General features: G+C 42.3%; 1 protein-coding gene across 1 annotated transcript in view; it reads right to left on the bottom strand.

The window, feature by feature from the left end:
* The window catches only part of LOC126237121 (PCI domain-containing protein 2), an 84050-nt gene that overhangs the window by 38552 nt on the left and 22806 nt on the right, over positions 1-22692 (bottom strand). Inside the window, exon 2 of the mRNA XM_049946937.1 lies at positions 18859-18900. Within this exon, the coding sequence (XP_049802894.1) occupies positions 18859-18900 (42 nt within the window). The remainder of the gene's footprint in view (positions 1-18858; positions 18901-22692) is intronic.

Raw genomic sequence — 22692 nt, 5'->3', positions numbered from 1 at the left:
TGCCAATTAAATTACAGAAAGTGGTTCTTTAGTCACAGAAGACTTTTGCTCTACTGATCTAGGGATTGAATTTAAAGGGAACCAGCTAAGGCTTTTACAATCACTGAGTTCATTTTGATTTTAATCTTTTTGTTTGCCTTTTTTGATGGCTGGTATCTGTGACCCAATAAAAAAGGAGTTTAATGATAACATTGTGTGACTACTTAAATATATTTGGTCCCCAACAACCCCCCCGCCCCAAGTCTTTTCATTTCTCATCATACTGCTGCTGCTAAATAAATGGTAGTAGTTTGTGGTTACGCGATGTGACAGTTTTGCAGCTATGGTGTAGAATAAAGTTCTGACAATTTGTGCATTTCCACTGTGTGATGTTGCAGGTATGGCTGTTAGAGATGTTCCCAGGATGGGTAGCTTCAGAAGGAAGAACTAGTCTATGACATCACCATTTGTCGACAGGGCCCTGCAGCTACAGTGCTCAAGCTGACTCAAAAGCTTTGCCAGGTATTAGGAGACCCAGTTCAGTTAACTTAATATGGAAAATGTGGAATAAGTACTGGCGGTGCAGTGGTTTCCATTAGCTTTGGCCACAATTTATTCATTTATTAAATTTCTGGATGGGGAAGTGCCTTTTCCATATTGAATTGAGAAGGTTGCAGGCCAGGGTAGCACATTACGCAAACTGTTTGTGTGACTTGAAGCTCCTTTGCAAGGAAGGAGAGAACAGTAAAGTGATGGAATGTCTTGAGCAAAGGCTGCACAGATAGAGTTAACAATCTGCAGCATCAGTACAGGGTAATAGGTCTATGAAACATCAAGAATGATGGCGAAAGTTGCCAGAATCACAAATTAGCAGGTGCAGGTGCTGACCAGTGAGACAAACATTTTTCAAAGTTACCTCATCCACTTTTGGAAATGATGAAAAAAAGACAAATATTTTGGATCAACACAGTTCCAAGTATTGCTCAGCTTTTGTATCAGTTGGTGTCGCTCCATGAGCAAAAAGAAGTGTTTGGACTCTGCAGATGTTGTACCTTTATATCTAGGGGAGTTTCATTCAGTGAGTGGCTAGAACCATCATATTACAGGACACAGCTGAAGCTTTCCATAGACAGCTTTGCCAACAAGTACTCTCACTAGAGCAACGTGACATTTGACTGACACACATTATAATCATAAACAAAGTGACGGGGAATCCTTTGGTGAGAATATGAATAGATTGAAAACTGAAATAAGGGCCTCATGTCTTTCATATGTGGAACAGGTGGTGGTGCCGAATAAAGCTGTGGGAATTAGTCCACTGGTCAGGTTGTGAATGATGTTTGCTCCACTGCCAAAGAGGTTCATGGACTTGGCAGCATTGGCTCATAAGACAAAAGGGAATAAGTATGTTAATTTTGTCGGGGTCAGGGAGTGAAGCGGCTATTGGGTGTAGGGTGTCTGAAAGACGGTGTCTGCAATGCATGAGACAGATTAGTTGTCATGCTTGTGGAGACCAGGGAGTCTCTATACACGGCTGTCCACATGAGAAATGAGATAATGGACAATCAAGGTGATGATACCACTAGGGCACAACTGGGATGAGTGGACAGTTTGCAGCTCTAAGAGAGGACAAAGGGATGGAGGCTCAACCCCTTTCATGTGCTACAAAATTAATATTGATCCAATTTGCATCCTTTTAAACACTTGTAGTTCTGTTAATGTCTTTGGGTAAGGTTGGTTCCAATCCCACCAATCTGTGTGTGGATGGCCTAAATTAAGACAGGTTTCTGTCTCATAGGTCATGGCTAATACCGCTTTATTGCATTTGTTACAATGAGTGAAGGTAAAACTGATGAAACTGCATTATTTGAGACTTGACCCAGATTATTAAATTATGAATAGCTCAGGGGATGTCTGCCGGATTCATTTTATGTTCAGATGTTATGCCTAGTAATTCCAGATTAATTCCGAGCTGGGAGGAGGATTATTTCACACTGAATTTCTGTAAACATCACATCTTTTCGTTTTTCAAGCATATAGTGTTTCCGTTAGCCTCTCTGCAGGTAAAAGGGAAGTGTTTATAGTAAGGTACATGCAGATCATTTGCCACTGGATCAGAGGATGATGTAGTGAATTCACTGATGTGTTGACTGATAAACCGAGGTTAACAAATCTCATTCAGTGTAAAATTGAGCTTAGGGATGCAGTTTCAAAGAGAAAACCAACTTATTGTTTACCCCCTTTGTGTACAAAGGAACTGAAAAGTCTTATAGCGAAAATGTTAGAACAGGGTATGATCTGCTCTTCCAAATCACATTATTCGGCACCTATCCTCTGGGTGCCAAAGGCTTCTGGTAAATCTAGGCTGATAGATGATTATTATAAGTGAAATAAGGTGGGCCTTAAATCTATTCTGTTGCCTGACCTGTACACCTGTTTTGGATGGTTTGCAAGTATGCAAGTTTTTGCCACCTTGGGTCTCAATCAAGCTTACTACCAGACTCCACTCACTGAGCATTCCAAATACATTACAGCATTACTACTGATTGGAATCTCTTCGAATTCAACTGAATACCATTCGGTCTTATGATTGGAGCCACTATTCTGCCCCAGTTGTTGGATTACATATTTCTGAACAGCAAATTGAAGTATGTGTAGCACTTGTAGCTGTTTGCCTGCTTTATTGATTTTATTTTTTTGTCCTCGGTGTCGACGTACAAGATTAAGCTTCATTCCAGAGGTGGCGTTTTTGATGCAATGGGTGTCACCAGGTGGAATTAGGACTGACCCAAACCAAACTTAGGCAATAAGGAAATGTCCACACCGTCGAGGAATCCAAAGGAAGTGCATGTTTTATTTGAATGGTCCAGTTTTTTTTAATATTCACTCGACATTTTGCCCAGCAAGCAATGCTCCTGAGCAAATTACGAAAAAAGGATCCACGTTTGTGTGTGTGTGTGTGTGTGTGTGTGTGTGCATGGAGATGGGGTGGTGAGGGAGGGGGGCGGGTGGAGGGGAGGGGGGGTTTGAGCTAGCTGCTTTCAAAGGGCTTATGGGAGCTTTGGTGTGTGCCCCAATGTTGGCAATCTTGAATTTTGAGAAACTATGGTTTGTTGGCTTGTGTGCCAGAAGTCCTATAGCTAGATTGGGATGACAGACAACCTGAACTTACCTCTCATGGGTTGTCACCACTTCAGAAATTGCATTCGGTGTACGACCTGGGAGCATCATGCATGTTATTTGCCTTCGACAAGTTCCATTTTTACATGGAGTAAATGACCCTCCAGCTGGCACGACCTAGACATACTGACAAGATAGCAAGATGGGCTGCACATATCTCAATATTTCTGTTTAAAGTCAAGCAATGTACAGGGTACAGATAATGTAACTGCCAATGGAATAAAATCGGTTGGTTGGTTGATTGGGGGGTGGGGGGGAGACAAAACAGAGAGGTCATCAATCCCATGATCTACTGTGGCAGGAACTATGGGAGGAACAACATAGTCCAGTCAATGGAAAAGGAATACAGGTGGTCAAAGAGGCAGAAGAAACATTGGGGGTAGGGGGATGCAAGAAGAGTAAAGTACAGGATGTGGGAGGCCCAAAGGCACTATGCGCAACGCGGCACCAGCACCATCGCCAAACCATCCCACTGCTCACACCACACCATGAATCATGACACAACACCAAGGAAAGAACACACAAGAAAAGAGGGAAAAAATGGCACAACAGACCAGACAAAATGTAGGGGAAAGGATGGAGGAAACAAGGCCGACATGGTGGCAAGGCCGAAGGCCTCTCGAACTAACACCAATGTTAACTGAGCGACTCCAATTCCAGAAGGAAAGTCATGTACATAAATCCGGGGGAGGATCCTAGCATCAATCAGTAGACTATTGACAGGGCTAATGAAAAGGACATTGGTGGCCACAGATATCACGGCGGTGGATCAGGTTGAAGAGGAGCAGTGTGGAATGGGCAGCTGAGCCATAAACGTAACAACCAGAGTCCAGACATGACAGAACTACAACCCAATAAGGGCAGAGGAGAGTCAAACAAGCCATGCACCCAGAGGTGTGCGGAAGGAAGCGAAGGGCACTGAGTTTATGGAAACAGCCAATTTTCAGAATATAGATACGTGGCAACCAAGCAAGTTTGTTGTCACAGAGAAGACCCAAGACACAGAACTGGGGAACAATAATCAGGTGTTGGAAATTGAGATAGAGATCTGGATCGGGATTGACCATAGTACCGCAATAGAAATGCACACCCAGAATTTAAGGAGACAACCGAAAACTGTGGGAGAGAGTCAATGACAGTGCACCAGATGTCACCCTGTTGCTGTCATTCCACAATGGCCACCGAGTGGGAACTAGCCCAGACACAGAAATCATCCACACAAAGAACAAGTGTGACCAATGGTCCAACAGATGCAAGGAATCCATTAATGGGAATGAGGAAAAGATGTGCACTTAATTGGGTACCCTGAGGAATGCCATTATCCATGTTTCACAAAAAGCTGAGAACAGTGCCAACATGAACCTGAAATGACCTGTGGTACAGGAACTGGTGAACAAAAATCAGAGGGGGCCCTGAAGACCCCACTCAACGAATGTAAGTAAGATGTGATGGTGCCAATCCGTATTGTAGGCTTCACAATGATTTAAGAAAACTGCAACAAGATGGAAGGACTGAGAAAAGGCCTGCTGAACTGCAGTCTGAACCAAAGCAGATGATCGATCAGAGACTGCTCCTCCCGAAAGCCCCACTGGTAAGGCAACAAAAGGTCCCGAGATTCAAGGAGTCAACACAGCCAATGAGCCATCATCCATTCAAATAACTTGCAAGAGACTTTGGAGGACTGAGATGTTAAAGCAATTGGTTATGGATAGAATCAGGACCAGAGGATGATTCGTGGGAAGAGGAGAGGGCCAGAAGCAGTTACCATTCAGTAAGAAGATCTTAATAAGATTCTGCCTGACAACGGGTAAAATATAAGCAGGAAGCTTTGGTCTGCTGTTGTCAGAGGAGGAAGGTGGCTGACAACAATGCTGTCACAAAACAGGTTGCAGATCTGTACAAAAGGCACCCACCTGGGCAAGGTCTGGAATGGAAGATGGCCACTGGCAACGTTGGAGGGTGTGGAGCGTAGCCCTCACTCGTGACGAAGGAACAGAAGAACCTAGGGAGGAGACAAGCATTCCCAACACATCCACTAGCTCACTTTGATTAAGTAACAGACTTTGGCACAAAGGCATCTGAAGGTAAAAAGACTGGCGGAGTGTAGGTGTTGCTTAAGGTGTTGCAAGGCTTGATGGCAATCACAGATGGCAATTGCAATGGCTGTGCTCCACCACGAAACCAGCCGGCGGCAAGAGGGTCCCATCGAGTGGGGGATGGCAATTCCAGCGGCACAAATAATCATATAGTGCGCATCATGGATGATGTCATCAGTACAACCTGAGAAAAAAGGGGGTAAACACATCTGGGAGGTACATAGAGGCCAATCAACACGGTGGAAAGTCCAGCATGGTCTGCAAGAAACTGTTCTATGAGGAGACCCTGAAGAGATGAAAAATCACTGCTTCACGAGGGGTGATGGGCATTAAAATCCTATAGTAGGATGAAGGGGAGGAGGAGATGCAAAAGGAGGGCAATTAGGCAGCGGGCATAGTAGCCTGTCAGGATAGCAACCGCTTCCAATGTGGTATGAAGGGAGATCCATGTACTAACAACATTCATACGAAGCAACATGCAAACACCACTGGAATCCCTCAAACGAACAATCCGGTTCCAACAGAAAGCACGGAACTCACGAAGTGTCAGTGAGTGAGCATCACTAAAATGAGATTCCTGTAGAACAACATATGCTGCAGAGTAAAAAGAAACAAGGGTTGCAACTCCGATAGGTGACAGTAGTATCCATCACAATTCCATTGATAAGCAAATTGGGATCCAGATAGGAGGTATATTGGTCAAAGCTAGACATACTGCTGCATCACCGAACATCACCAACCAGGGTGAAGGGCCATTCGTAAACAAGAGGTCTTACTCAGGATGTGAGGGGAGAGTTGGCACCTTCAGGGGCACCAGAGGGGCATTGGGCCTTGCCTGGGACTTTCTTCTTCTCTTCCATAGGTTGAGGAGGGCAGGCTTCAGTGAGATCCAGAACTGAGAATGAGTGGGCAACCTTGGGGCACTCAGACTGTGGTTCCCACAGCTGAGGTGTGGCAGTAGACCTCCGGTCTGGGAGACACTGGGGGAAGGGGTCCCAAAAGGGGTCCCCATCACCAGCAGATGTCGAAGAAGGGGGTCACTTCCCGGCTGGGTAGGATCAGTAGCACCCAGAGGGGAGAGTGTGGGAACTGCTGGAGAGAGGGAGAGGAGAAGGGGTGAGGGTGCAGGACTGAGATAAGAAGGGGGAAAGGACATAACAGAGGCAACATTAGATGTCATAAACACAGGGTAAAGACGTTTTATTTCTGATGATCCTCAGTGTAGGATAAATAATCAAGGGACTTAATATTCCTGTATCTCCTTTTCCTTCTTATAAACTGCCCTATCTGATGAGCATGAAGAGTGATGGTCATGACAATTAAAATATAGGCAGTGGAACACAGGAGATCCCCTCATGGAGTGGGTGTGAACATTCACTGCATAGAGGGTCCCAGACTTGCCCGAAATGCAAACACCAAAAACGCCTCATGGATGGCAGGATATATGTCACAAGGATAAACTATAGCCTTGACCTTCTCCAGGAGCGTATCCTGCTCAAATACCAGAATAAAGGTACTGGTATAGATGCAATTGTCCTTACGGCCTTTTTGAACACACCACAAAAATTAACACCCTGTCATTCCAGATTGCCAAGGTATTCTTTATCAATTTGAAGAATGAGGTCCCTATGAAAAATGACATCCTGAACCATATTCAAAGACTGATGAGGAGTAATGGATGCCAGGATGATTGCCAAGATGGTCAGGCACAAAGGGCCACAGATTGAACACCAGGAGAAGTTGTGATCAACAGCGAACCTGACTACATCTTACTCAGAGAGTCCACTGCACCGATTACTTCTTTGATTGTTTGCACAAAATTAACAGCTTGGTGGAGTTGAAAGTATCCCCATCCCCCGTCCATTCTGGTGCAGACCAAGCAGTTAGGAAAGGGTTTCAAACCAAGCTGGCAAGCATGGTCTCCTCCCAGGGCGTGGTCAGGGAAGGGAAGGCCAGAGGGTCATACGAAGCAGCGTTAAACGATACAGGCACAAAGAGATGGCCACAGAAGAACTGACTGTTTTTTCTAGCTCGATAGGTTTCATACACAGCGTCTATCATGAAACCCACTCTGATCAGGGGCTCTCCCCATGAACACCGTCCAGCCACAGTATGGGCTGTCTGGCACAGTGGCCATTACTGGGATTTCCGATGCTTCAGAATGACAAGCAATCACTCCCAGGCATACACAGAGAGGTAGCAGCTGAGGTATCAGAAATGTGACCCCTGAGTTGTCAGGAGGCTCTACCAAAAGGGTACATAATGATCCCAGCACACGGACTGGCCACCAAGCTGGCTATATAGCATTAAAAGGACAACTCAAGTAAACAATGGAAGACGCAGTAAGACTACACACCGAAGATACTAAGATGTTCTTCCCGGGAGGTTCATAATATGGAGACAAAATTTAGAAGGGGAGGTCAAACCCCAACGGGGGCCCAAAAATGCTTAAAAGAAAAAATGAAAAAAATACAAGAGGAATAAAGCCATAAGGGATAGCAGAAACCAGGAGCATAGCTGGTCTGTCGTAAGCAAGGACCCTGAGAGAGGGGAAGAAGGCTGCACACAGGAAGAAGGGGGAAGAGGGGAAGAAAGGGGAAGAGGGGATGAATGGGTCAGAGGGGAAGAAGGGGGTAGAAGGGAAGAAGATGACAGAGGGAAAGGAGCGAGGACAGGGAGGGAGGGGCACAGCAAAGGGATTGCAGCCATGAAGGAAGAAAGGGTCACAAAAGGTGTGTGCCACGCATGAACTCAAGAAAGAGTCGTGAGACACCTAGTGGGCTGACGGACTAAGTAGGATCCTGGATCATTCTGAGGCAGATGGTACTGAGAGAATAGCGGAGGAGATCCCAAACTCTGATGTAGCTAGTCCAATTTTACATCTACATCTACATCTATACTCCGCGAGCCACCTTACGGTGTGTGGCGGAGGGTACTTATTGTACCACTATCTGATCCCCCCTTCCCTGTTCCATTCACGAATTGTGCGTGGGAAGAACGACTGCTTGTAAGTCTCCGTATTTGCTCTAATTTCTCGGATCTTTTCGTTGTGATCATTACGCGAGATATATGTGGGTGGTAGTAATATGTTGCCCATCTCTTCCCAGAATGTGCTCTCTCGTAATTTCGATAATAAACCTCTCCGTATTGCGTAACGCCTTTCTTGAAGTGTCCGCCACTGGAGCTTGTTCAGCATCTCCGTAACGCTCTCGCGCTGACTAAATGTCCCCATGACGAATCGCGCTGCTTTTCGCTGGATCATGTCTATCTCTTCTATTAATCCAACCTGGTAAGGGTCCCATACTGATGAGCAATACTCAAGAATCGGACGAACAAGCGTTTTGTAAGCTACTTCTTTCGTCGATGAGTCACATTTTCTTAGAATTCTTCCTATGAATCTCAACCTGGCGCCTGCTTTTCCCACTATTTGTTTTATGTGATCATTCCACTTCAGATCGCTCCGGATAGTAACTCCTAAGTATTTTACGGTCGTTACCGCTTCCAATGATTTACCACCTATGGCATAATCGTACTGGAATGGATTTCTGCCCCTATGTATGCGCATTATATTACATTTATCTACGTTTAGGGAAAGCTGCCAGCTGTCGCACCATTCATTAATCCTCTGCAGGTCTTCCTGGAGTATGTACGAGTCTTCTGATGTTGCTACTTTCTTGTAGACAACCGTGTCATCTGCAAATAGCCTCACGGAGCTACCGATGTTGTCAACTAAGTCATTTATGTATATTGTAAACAATAAAGGTCCTATCACGCTTCCTTGCGGTACTCCCGAAATTACCTCTACATCTGCAGATTTTGAACCGTTAAGAATGACATGTTGTGTTCTTTCTTCTAGGAAATCCTGAATCCAATCACAAACCTGGTCCGATATTCCGTAAGCTCGTATTTTTTTCACTAAACGTAAGTGCGGAACCGTATCAAATGCCTTCCTGAAGTCCAGGAATACGGCATCAATCTGCTCGCCAGTGTCTACGGCACTGTGAATTTCTTGGACAAATAGGGCGAGCTGAGTTTCACATGATCTCTGTTTGCGGAATCCATGTTGGTTATGATGAAGGAGATTTGTATTATCTAAGAACATCATAATACGAGAACATAAAACATGTTCCATTATTCTACAACAGATTGACGTAAGCGAAATAGGCCTATAATTATTCGCATCTGATTTATGACCCCTCTTGAAAATGGGAACGACCTGCGCTTTCTTCCAGTCGCTAGGTACTTTACGTTCTTCCAGAGATCTACGATAAATTGCTGATAGAAAGGGGGCAAGTTCTTTAGCATAATCACTGTAGAATCTTACGGGTATCTCGTCTGATCCGGATGCTTTTCCGCTACTAAGTGATAACAGTTGTTTTTCAATTCCGATATCGTTTATTTCAATATTTTCCATTTTGGCGTCCGTGCGACGGCTGAAGTCAGGGACCGTGTTACGATTTCCGCAGTGAAACAGTTTCGGAACACTGAATTCAGTATTTCTGCCTTTCTTCGGTCGTCCTCTGTTTCGGTGCCATCGTGGTCAACGAGTGACTGAATAGGGGATTTAGATCCGCTTACCGATTTTACATATGACCAAAACTTTTTAGGGTTCTTGTTTAGATTGTTTGCCAATGTTTTATGTTCGAATTCGTTGAATGCTTCTCTCATTGCTCTCTTTACGCTCTTTTTCGCTTCGTTCAGCTTTTCCTTATCAGCTATGATTCGACTACTCTTAAACCTATGATGAAGCTTTCTTTGTTTCCGTAGTACCTTTCGTACATGATTGTTATACCACGGTGGATCTTTCCCCTCGCTTTGGACCTTAGTCGGTACGAACTTATCTAAGGCGTACTGGACGATGTTTCTGAATTTTTTCCATTTTTGTTCCACATCCTCTTCCTCAGAAATGAACGTTTGATGGTGGTCACTCAGATATTCTGCGATTTATGCCCTATCACTCTTGTTAAGCAAATATATTTTCCTTCCTTTCTTGGCATTTCTTATTACACTTGTAGTCATTGTTGCAACCACTGACTTATGATCACTGATACCCTCTTCTACATTCACGGAGTCGAAAAGTTCCGGTCTATTTGTTGCTATGAGGTCTAAAACGTTAGCTTCACGAGTTGGTTCTCTAACTATCTGCTCGAAGTAATTCTAGGACAAGGCAGTCAGGATAATGTCACAAGAGTCTCTGTCCCTGGCTCCAGTTCTGATTGTGTGACTATCCCATTCTATACCTGGTAGATTGAAGTCTCCCCCTATTACAATAGTATGATCACGAAACTTCTTCACGACGTTCTGCAGGTTCTCTCTGAGGCGCTCAACTACTACGGTTGCTGATGCAGGTGGTCTATAGAAGCATCCGACTATCATATCTGACCCACCTTTGATACTTAACTTAACCCAGATTATTTCACATTCGCATTCGCTAATAACTTCACTGGATATTATTGAATTCTTTACTGCTATAAATACTCCTCCACCATTGGCGTTTATCCTATCCTTGCGGTATATATTCCATTCTGTGTCTAGGATTTCGTTACTGTTCACTTCCGGTTTTAACCAACTTTCCGTTCCTAATACTATATGCGCACTATTTCCTTCAATAAGCGATACTAATTCAGGAACCTTGCCCTGGATACTCCTGCAGTTTACCAATATTACGTTAACTTTTCCTGTTTTTGGTCTCTGAGGACGGACGTTCTTTATCAACGATGATGATGTTCTCTCTGGTAAGCCGTCAGGTATTTTATCGTTTCGCCAAAGGGGGGGTCCCTCTAACCTAAAAAACCCCCGTGTGCACGCCACACGTACTCTGCTACCCTAGTAGCTGCTTCCGGTGTGTAGTGCACGCCTGACCTGTCTAGGGGGGCCCTACAGTTCTCCACCCAATAACGGAGGTCGATGAATTTGCAACCATTATAGTCACAGAGTCGTCTGAGCCTCTGGTTTAGACCCTCCACACGGCTCCAAACCAGAGGACCGCGATCGACTCTGGGCACTATGCTGCAGATATTAAGCTCAGCTTGCACTCCGCGTGCGATGCTGGTTGTCTTCACCAAATCAGCCAGCCGCCGGAAGGAACCAAGGATGGCCTCAGAACCCAAGCGGCAGGCGTCATTCGTTCCGACATGTGCTACTATCTGCAGCCGGTCACACCCAGTGCGTTCAATAGCTGCCGGAAGGGCCTCCTCCACATTACGGACGAGACCCCCCGGCAAGCACACCGAGTGCACACTGGCATTCTTCCCCGACCTACCCGCTATTTTCCTGAGGGGCTCCATAACCCGCCTAACGTTGGAGCTCCCTATAACTAATAGGCCCGCCCTCTGTGACTGTCGGGACCTTGCCGGAGAATCGGCCACTGGCCCAACAGGCGAGGCATCCTGTGGTGGCTCGGAAACGATGTCATCACCACTAGGAAGCAGCCCGTACCTGTTGGAAAGGGGTAAGGCAGCTGCCACGCGGCCAGATCCCACCTTCGCCTTTCGGCCAGGCACGCGCGAGCCCACCACTGTCCGCCATTCACCCTGGAGTGATGGCTGACCGGTAAGATGCTCACTGCCGGAAGACGCAGCGACATCAGGGGTTCCATGTGATTCCAAGGCCACCGAAGTAGGCATAGGTCTCACCACAGTTGCCCCAACGCCACTACGAGCCGACGCCTGCGTCTCGAGCTCGATGAGCCTAACAGACAAAGCCTCCACCTGCCCCCGAAGAGTGGCCAATTCTCCTTGCGTCCGCTCACAACAACCACAGTCCCTACAAATGACTATGTTTACCCTACTCTATACGGTGACAAATTCCCAAGATAATCTTCTGATGAGCTACTCTGATAATCAAGAAACACTCACTGAAATACGAGACGCGAAAACTACGCTAGGTTTTCCCAGAAAAACTATTTAAAAGCTAAGCGCAGCAAATAAGTACAAAATAAATTTCTCTCCTAACGATCAAGAACTGTTAGTTTCTATGCAGAGCAGATAAACACAAATAGAATCCCTTCCTTAGTGGAAGGTCGTAAACAAAATGCAAAATAAACGCTTTATACAAACAGTACTCGCTGCTGCTGGTGCTCTCGCTCTGGCTGTTACGGGAATTTCCATCATTGTTTAAGGGTAACGACAGATATCTGGGGAGTATGAAACTCTAAGATAGACAAAAAGACAGGCTGACAAGAGATGAAGAGGCGAAGCTGTATTTTTTTAATAATAGTATTTTGTATTGTGAAGCCCGAAATGACTTTAGTGAGGTATGTTGGCATTACAAGCAGTGCAGCAACAATTAGAAAAGATATATGTGGATTTTGCTTGGCTTTTTCCTCACTCACATTTGGGGAACAGGTATGCATTTATTTGCTTGGATGCCTTTTTGAGGTTTTTTTAGCTTTTTACTACCTGTGCAACCAATGTGCAGGCAGCTACAAGTTTCTTGAAATGATTGTTTGAAATAGGGGTGAGGCACTCTACCACCACTCCGTATCATCCAAAACCCTCCTTTGCTGGAAGGGGCAATCAGAATCTTCATGTTGCACTAATCACATACCAACACCAGGACCATACCCTTTGGGATGAGATGCTGGAGTTGTTGACGTATGTCTTCACCACTGCCAAAAGTGAGGCACATAAGGACACTCCAGGGAGGCTTATTTTCGCCTTGCAGCTAAATTCACCCCTACTTTATGTCTATTGACAAACTACTATCTAATATGACATTTCCCGGAAATGTTCAGAACTGGATTCACGTCAGAAAAAAACATTCAAGCAACCTGTAAACAGGAAGTTATACACTATAATAACAGAAGATGACCTAATAGACTCAAGACAGAATATCAGCTTTACCTCAGAGATTTTGTCAGCATTGGTAAGGTTGAAGTAAAACTCTTACCACAGAGTTTCAGGGGCCTTACCAAATTCTTAAATTTATAACTCCAGTAAACGCTCTTTCAAAGGAAGTTGCAACAGTGGAGATGTATTGAGCTTCTATTTTCCAGCACAACCCTTCATATGGCTCGAATAGAATACAGAATGTCTTCTAAGATTATACTGTCATGTCATAACCACATTCAAGTCCAAATATGAAAGCAGAGTCGTCAGTACACCCTGTAACACTGAAAGCACATTTATTGCAAATGCCAACATATAGCCACAACAGAAATGAATTCCTGCATGGAGATTGCTGGTATTTATATAAACATCAAATATTTCAGAATATACAAGGTATTCAACTTTGCTTCCACCATTTTTTCCCCAACATTTGAGGCTTTAATGAAACTAACTGGTTACACATGTATCATTCAAAGTATTTTCCATCACTGGCCACTACTTTCTCCCATATTTCGGGCAGTGGACGAATCGTGCATCGAGAAAATTGTTCATCTTCTAAAGCGATCCACAAATCGATCTAATTTGTGACTTCTTCATGAGATCGGATGTGTTGGTCAGTCAGGCCATGTACCATTGATCCAAACAGGTGATTCTCAGAGGGAGCAATGTCTGGAGAATACGGCGGGTGGGGCAGGACTTCCCATTTTAACATTTCAAGGTACGTTTTAACCTCATTTGCAACGTGGGGTCAAGTGTTGTTGTGCTGCGAAATCACTTTATTGTGCCTCCTGCTGTACTGCACCCGTTTGTCTTTTATTGCTCTGCTTAAACGCATTAACTGCATTTGATAACGAGCACCTGTGATTGTTTCACTTGGTTTTAACACCTCATAGTACAAGACACCGAGCTGGTCCCACCAAATGCAGAGCATGATCTTGGAGCCACGAATATTCGGTTTGGCCATCGACATGGAAACATGGCCGGGATATTCCCTTGATTTTTTGCGTTTAGGGTTATTGTAAAGAAACCATTTTTCATCCCCGGCCACAATGCGATGCAGAAATCCCTTCCGTTTTTGCCTCTGAAGCAACTGTTCACAAACACACAAGTGCCTTTCAACATCTCTTGGTTTCAGCTCACATGGGACCCACATTCCTTCTTTCTGAATCATGCCCATAGCCTTGAGACATTTTGAAATGGCTTGCTGTGTCACTCCCACTAATCGTGCCAATTGTCCTTGAATTTGACACGAGTCTTCACTCAGAAATGTCTCCAATTCTGCATCTTTGAAAACATGCTCTCTTCCACCACTGTGCCAGTCTATGACATTAAAATCACCTTTCTTGAAGCGTTGAAACTACTCAGGACACGTTCTTTCACTAATAGCGTACTTACCATACGTACTTGAGAGCATTCGATGAGACTCAGCCACTGTTTTCTTCTTATTGAAACAAAACAGTAACACCTCCCGCAAATGACGAGAATTAGGCTCGTAAACTGACATTTTCAATCAAGAACAACTTTATGATGCAGACACAAATCAACTAATGTTTGAATGAGGTAATGTTGACCGACGTCCAAGCTAACTGCCTGACGTCTGTGATCTGTTTCTTTTGACCTCTACTTACCGTTGTTGCCACCTATTGGCAAACAGCAGAAGCAAAGTTGTACAACTTGTACAAGAATAACAAAAACAATAAATTTTTAGAATCTTGCATAAATGAAAATACTGAATAACAAATAGTAGCCAGTAGTCATGTTTGAAATGGCGACTTGCAGTGCACCATCTAGTGACACAAACAATCACGCCACACTGTATGCACCATAGCTTGGCAATAAGTACATTCAATGGAGTCATTGTTATAAACTTCTTGCATTTCTATTCTGGATGTACAGGATAGACATATGAACCAGAAATCTGACATGTTTGTGTTACAGCGAAATGATCCTCCCTCTTTTTTTCCTTAAAAAAAAAATAAATAAGGGGGGGGGGGGGGGGGGCTTGTAGGTAACTAGTTTTGATGGGGGAGACTGTGCAGTGATTTTGTGGCACAGTTGAAGCTCCTCCCCACTCAGCAAGTGGTGTCAAAACTGCAGAAGCTTTCTTGTTGCAGTGAGAGTGTGCAGGGAGCGAGTGACTGAGGTAACCACCATGCATAGTCAAGGCTGGATGGAACTGTACACATAGACAGTTGGAGCAAAAGCCAAAGAAGACAATTGGGGGCTGAATGGGAAGACAACAGCCAGATGGCGGCATTTACTGCACAGAGGACTGACCAGCCAGTGTTGTCCTGATGGCCAAGAATTCTGTGCTGGAAGTAAACAGGCAGCGACTATCCATTGCAGTCTGTGTCCCGAACTCCAAACTCCCCAAGTGAAACTCTTATATTTGACAGCCCTCTCCCTTGCAGTTTAAACAGCAGTTAAACAGTGAGCTGCCTGACTGTGCCACCTGCTAACGTTATGTTCACATTTCACAAGTGTAATATAAGTTTGAAGCATAATGTAATTCTACTGTTAACTGAATTATAGGAACTGGTTTTGATATGATGATGGCAGAAGCAAAACAACTTACCTAATAAAGAAAGAAATATATTGTCTTAAGTTATAAATACATAAAAAAAATGTATTGTCTTAAGATACAAATCACAGCCAACTTTGAGTTAGTGCTCAAGGCATGCTTAGATGGCATAATCAGTAGTACACTACTTGTGAAATTCAAGGATCTAGGTTCCAAGCCTGGCATGAGACATGGTTTTAACTTGGGTCTTGCAGAAGTTTTTCGCAACTGTATCCTTGCATAGAACCTTCTCAGTGTTCAGAGCATGTCATATCAGAATTAAAACTCAAGCTTTTAAGCATTAACACCAGCTTCTTTCTCAGGAGATGGTGGTGTTAATCTTCGAAAGCTCAAGTTTTAATTCTGATTTCTCCGACTTGTTCTGAACGCTGGCATGATTTTATACACGGTTGTACATATATTCAATGGAGCCTATATTACAAACAGAGCAGAATACGTCTTACTCATTCTAATTACTTGACCAAACAATGCATTTACAGGAACCTAAATGTTGTTGAAACAAAGGACTAACAGTCACTGGAGATGAACATGCACTGAGTGGCACTAATCATGTACTGTGATTCAACAATGCATACAAACTTTTACAACATGAGAATTAACATTATTATTTATTTAAAAAGGTACAAAAATTCAGAACAACACAAACTCAACAGCAAGATTAGAATGAGTGAACACAGTCCATTATTGGCCACAGAGACTAACTGTTCTTTCCACTTGTAATGTCTCTTGCAGCGGTCTCTCCGCGATATTTTCAGAAATTTTATAAATTATATAACTCAGTACATATCTCGAAATATCTCTTCTTATCTTACCAATTCCTAAACTTTAATATACGATGATTATCAATGCAAAGCAGTTTCAAGCCCTATTGTTCTTGGAGCGTCCATTTACTCCATGGAATAGCTTCTCCGCTATCTATGTTTTCTCTTACGAAAAGAATGAAGGAGATCTTGCCGATCAGCTGTGAAAGAAGGAAGATGTATATGTATGTATTGTTGAGCTAGTCGCCATCTTGATGAGATTCTGTATGAGAAGGAATTTAATACATGAACTAAACTAAAGTAAGTGTGTTCGCGTATTATTTAACTGATTATTATTGACAGTGTCTGCTTACTACACTGTGTTGCACGGGATCAGTGGGGAACGTCTGATTTACACTGGACGAACTTGCCATTTTGTATGCTCAAGATATCCAGTTCATTACTTCCAATAAATAGGCTAACACGGTCTTACCAGCAGATCTCCGGTCTTCCCATGTGAGCACTGAAAGTTAATCATTATTACAAATGTTTTCAGGAGATCGACTGACAATTTTCGTCGCACCAAGACTTCGAAATAGCTTCACTGCCTTATGGAATTTAAGTTAAGCTCAATTTAATCAGGATAGAATAGTATTGAACTGCGTGAATATGATAAGCCTGCTTTGTGAATGAAAATTCCCTTAATATACACGTTTTTTACTATCTTAAATTTTAGATCCCACACACTGTACAACTATCTATATCAGTGCAATGTTAAAGATTCAACCCCTGCAACCTCCCCCCCCCCCCCCCTCCTTTTAAAAATACACCCAGGTAACATTATTTTGAATGCAACATGGCACTCCACAGTAGTAAAAATTGTATCATTTGATTACATCTGTTAGATTTTAAAACACACTTGTTTTCACTGAAGAACATCATCATCATGTTTTACAAAGGCAGTATAACTCCTGGGCCTCAAGTTCTGCAGGAAGATTTAACTGAGGTATCTAAATGATAGCTGCTGACTCTAATCATCTGTAAACGACATTACAGTCAGAAGGACGAAGGTAATAAATTTTGGTTATTACACTTTCATAAAGACTTTATTTCATCCCATTAATCTTTCACAAATCTTTTGTAAATTGTACAATAAGCTATGTACCAGAAAACTTTATATCTATCCACTGTAAAATATTTACTTTAGTCTTGAAGAAACAAATTTGGAAGGAAGGATACATGATACTAAGACAAAATTTCTAATTGGTACGATGAATGACAACTAGCTCTAAATGTAAAATAATGTAAGTTAATGCAGACAAATAAGAAAAACAAATCTGTAATGTTTGAGTACAGCATTAGTAGTACGCTGCTTGACACAGTCATGTTGAATAAATATCAAGGTGTAATGTTGCAAAGAAATATGAAAGGGAATTAGCAAATACAGATTATAGTAGGGAAGGCAAATTTTTTACTTCGGTTTATAGGGAGAATTTTATGAAAGTGTGCTTCATCCATAAAGGAGACAACACATCGGACACTAGAATGACCCATTCTTGAGTAATGTTCAAGTGTTTGGGATCCGCATGAGGTTGGATTAAAGGAATACATCGAAGAAATTCCGAGACGAGCTGCTAGATTTGTTACTGGTAAGTTTGAACAACATGCAAGTATTACAGAGATGCTTCGGGAACTCAAATGGGAATCACTGGAGGTAAAGTGACATTCTTTTTGAGGAGCACATAGGTTAGGTTAGGTTAGGTTAGGTTAGGTTAGGGAGGCTGACTGCAGAACAATTCTACTGCTGGCAGTGTATTATTCTTCTTAAGGACCATGAAGATAAGATCAGAGACATTAGTGGTCATACTGAGGCATATATACAGTGGTTTTCCCTTGCTCTATTTGCAAGTGGAACACAAAAGGAAATGACTAGTGTTGGGACACCAGCCATTCCACGGAAAACTTTTCGCTTGAGTACTGGAGAAGATTGAATTATTTACTAATTTCCTTTTCTCATTCAAAAACACAGTGAGAGTTACACAAGCAGTTATCTATGCAAGTATATATCAAAAGTCATACTGCACATCATCAGCTGCTATGAAATGGCTGAGAGAATAAAAGATCCAAGAAACTCACTAAGCAGAGTTGCAACTGTATGCACTGGTATTGTACATGGGGTGGCGTGGGGTGGGGTGGGGTGGGGTGGGGTGGGGTGGGGTGGGGTGGGGTGGGGTGGGGTGGGGTGGGGTGTGGTGGGGTGTGGGGTGGCATGTGGGAGGAGGGCTGGGGGTAGGATAGTGTTTTACACTATCTTTCAGAGGTTATGTTATACAGCGGGCAGCCAATTTAATGTTGTAACATGTACAAACATAAAATACTTTTGTTCATTACTCAAAGTTTAAATGTGAGCACAATGAACGATGTGGACATTCAGAGAATACATAAAAACTTACTGATAACGTTGTACCATCCCTGTTCTGCCAAGCATCCTCCACCTGCACATAAAAGAAAAGAATGTCATCCAAACAGAATGTTTTAATAGAAACAAATTAAAATTTCTTTAAAACATGATGTATACAAAACTGCAATGCTCTGAGTTTATCTTTGTTTATAAATAAAATAACTGCTGTATACTTTTTAAATAACAGCAGTTGCAAAACTGAAATTTGATGGCTTTACAGGAATATAGTATCAATTGAATCTCCTTCCCCCGCCCACCCCCCAAACACACACACACACACGCGCGCTCGCGCTCACACAAAGGATGAAGAAACTGGTTCAAACGGTCCCGAAGAGAATGCGAAAAGTACACCAAAGAAATTATACAGATAACATTTAGTGAAGTAAAAAATGATCACACACCTCTCTCTGAAATAAGAAATCTCATTAGGACTCTCAAAAGAAAAAGTTCAAATGGAGTCAATAATATCTCTAATAAGACACTGTACCAATCACAATAGCCTACTAAAAAAGTTATGTTTTTGTAGAATATGTAGTTCAGCACATGCCTGGATTAGTTCTCATTTAAGAAACAGAACACAGAAAGTTATCCTGAGGTGTATGAGTAATACAAAGAGAGATGCCACATCATCCTTATAATGAGAGACCCACAGCATTCCATCATTGGCATTCCTTGCTATATGTTAATGATGTACTGCTTTACTTGAATCGGAAGTCATAATTAGTCCCGTCTGTAAATGACACAAGCATCATTGTAAAACTGAGCAAAGAAACATCAATAGAGAAAGTAGTAAATGAAGTTTTTGTGAAAGTTACTGACTGGTTTTGCACAGATAGGTTAGCTTCAAACTTTGAAAACAAACAGCACACCAGATTTTTTACTGTTAGCAATGGCACACCTCCTATTAATCTAGTATACCGACAATGAAAACAAAGTAGAAAGTCTTTAGGCATGCATACTGATAAAACTAAAAGTGGAAGAACCATATCGTAGACTGCTAAAACTTTTAAGCTCAGTTACTTAGCCGTGAGAATAACTGCGAATCTTATGCCTATAGAAGTCAGTAAGAGAAAATATACAATATATTGTCATGCACTGATGTTGTGTGGGATAATATTCTGGGATAGCTCCCCAATTAGGCAAAAGAAAATAATTATAATTATGTGTACCACTCACCCACATACATCCTCTAGGCATCTATTTAAGCAGTTAGGAATATAAACCACAGCCTCACAATACGTTACTTAACTTATGAAATTTGTTATCAACAATTTATCTGGCTTTTAGAGTAACAGAGATATTCACAAGTACAACACTAGAAGAGAAGACTATCTGCATCATCCTTTAATGAATCTAACTATGGAAAAGAAAGGTGTAAAATGTGCAGCCATAAACTCTTTGACAATTTATCCCTTCAAATAAAATATCTGACCCACGGCAGAAGTGTTTTCAATTCAGATTAAAGATGTTTCTCTTTGATAACTCCCTCTACACAAGAGAGAAATTCTTGAACAGAGATAATTAATCATTTACACAGAAAATAACTGTAAATGGTTAGCATATAGCCTAAACAAGATTTTCTTAATTTTTTAAGTATGTGTTCTATGTTTGTTCACTTGACACTTTCCAAGTCAAAATGTTTATCATGACTATGATCTATGGATCACATAACGAACGAAATAACCAACAAGCAATGGAGTCACAAAGGCAGAAAAATGTCCATCATTACACCCAAATTTACAGTTAATTACTTCATACAATTGTGATCAATAAAATTTTAAAAAATTACTATTCATACAACCATGTATGTGGTCTGTAACACTACATAACAAACATAACAAAGTATTATGATCAGTATTTTAAGAAAAGTAAACTGAAAACAATGTGTCTAAAATTTGGTAAATACTAAAAGGAATTCACGACAGACAGGAATTCTACTTGCCATGCAGTAACAAACATAGACACACCACAAAAACTGTCACAACAAAGGTAAAGCAGTATTCAGGGGTAGATGGGGTAATGGGAAGATATTATCAGCAAGAAGGTCATATGAGTGGGAATACTGAGAAATGATGATTGCCATTCTTCACTTCTCTTCACCCTAACACCGTTTCATTAGCAGTTACTGCTATGGTATTGGAGCCATATACGGCAACGGTACAGTTCCTTCACTACAACTTTCCAACGAATGTTTCAACCTTAGGGCTCTCATTGAAGTTAATGCACAGCTCCTCCAACTTTTCATCATTTGTGGACATATTCTGATGCACATTATGAACTACTGGTTCTACCTCCACATACTTCATAAAGTCTTCAGAATGATAAGTCTTCTGAATATATGCCGCAGCATGGAATTCAGCACTTTTTCACCACCCATCTCTTGAAATACTTCGTAGCCATCACCAACACTGCTTGGCAATTTGCACTATAGTGACTTCTGTAGAGTGACACACAAAAGAAAGTCAATGAAATGGATATTCAACAAAGCACCTTAATGCTGCAAAGCAAAATGTATTTAAACATCTAGGCAGCATCCAAGAACAGGTGAATCACAATATGAACTTGATCCACCACACTGCTGGTGCATACATCCGTAAGTCTTCAAGACACGTATGAAGTGAATTGGGGTGGGCGGCTGTTCAGCAAATTAGGAACGGGTGTGCTGATCATCATAAGATTAAAAGCTGATCAACTGCTGAGTGAAATGTTGAAGAACTATCACAGAACATAAGTAGAGATCCTGGTGCAAGTTACCAAATATCAAATCTACAATAGTATGTGGGATCATTAGTAGAATTTATGGGTGAAGGGAGGAGATGCTTTGTTGCAGCAATAAAGAAGGGTAGCTGCCTCCTGATCACAGCAGAAGTCCTTACATGGCTTGAATATTTCAGCAGATAAACAGATTCTAAAAGCCATAATCCAGCATTTTATCACCATTGTGCAATAATGGAGAAGACTACCTGAAATTTCAATTCCAGAAATGACTATAGCAATTCCTTCCTCATATGAGAGGTGAATCAGCCTTGTCTGTGGAATATGACATACCACTCAATCATGATAAAATTCACAACCACACATTACAGCAGTTGACGCAAACAGTTACAGAAGTCTTCACCTGTTCAACCCTATCTGGGAGACAAGACTACTTCCCTGCTCCAAGAGGGAACTATTCTTAATCCCCCTGCTAAAACCACCGAAGAACCATAATGATTGAGTGACGGTAACTTCACAAGCTGTGCGGAAGCTACTTCGAAGCAGATGGTCAACCACTACCTCATCCAATATCAGTAAGCTTGGTGATGTTTTGTACATTTTTAAATTCTTAACTGCCATTTGCCAGTTGTAACTTACCACCACAATGTGGCAGGGGTGGATGGTGTGAATATGCTTGAAATTCTATGTTCAGAAGCCAGTCTGTGTCCATTTCCACCACTCAAGATGCACTTGCCATTCACCTGTGTTGCAAATGAAGCACACAGCAACAAACGATTCTGTGAAATTTATAGGTATTCTACTCAAGAAGAGACACTTGATTACCACTTCCCCCCCCCCCTCCACGAATTCCTCTCATGTGTTGTCAATCCCTTCATCACAGAGTAACATGTACACCCCACATTCTCAGTTATTTGTTGGATATATTCCAATCTCTGTGTTCTCCTGCAGTTTTTACCCTCTACGGCTCCCTCTAATACCATGGCAGCCATTACAAGATGTCTGAACACAATGCTGGCCATTCTTCTAAACAGTGTTTTCCATATGTTCCTTTCCATGCTGATTCTGTGAGGAAACTACTCATTATTTTCCTAGAAGCCCAACAAATTTT

This window comes from Schistocerca nitens, chromosome 2 (genome assembly GCF_023898315.1).
Source record: "Schistocerca nitens isolate TAMUIC-IGC-003100 chromosome 2, iqSchNite1.1, whole genome shotgun sequence".
In the NCBI taxonomy this organism is placed as follows: Eukaryota; Metazoa; Arthropoda; class Insecta; order Orthoptera; family Acrididae; genus Schistocerca; species Schistocerca nitens.
The sequence above is the reverse complement of the archived record's forward strand: the minus strand, read 5'-3'. Positions and strand labels throughout refer to the sequence as shown.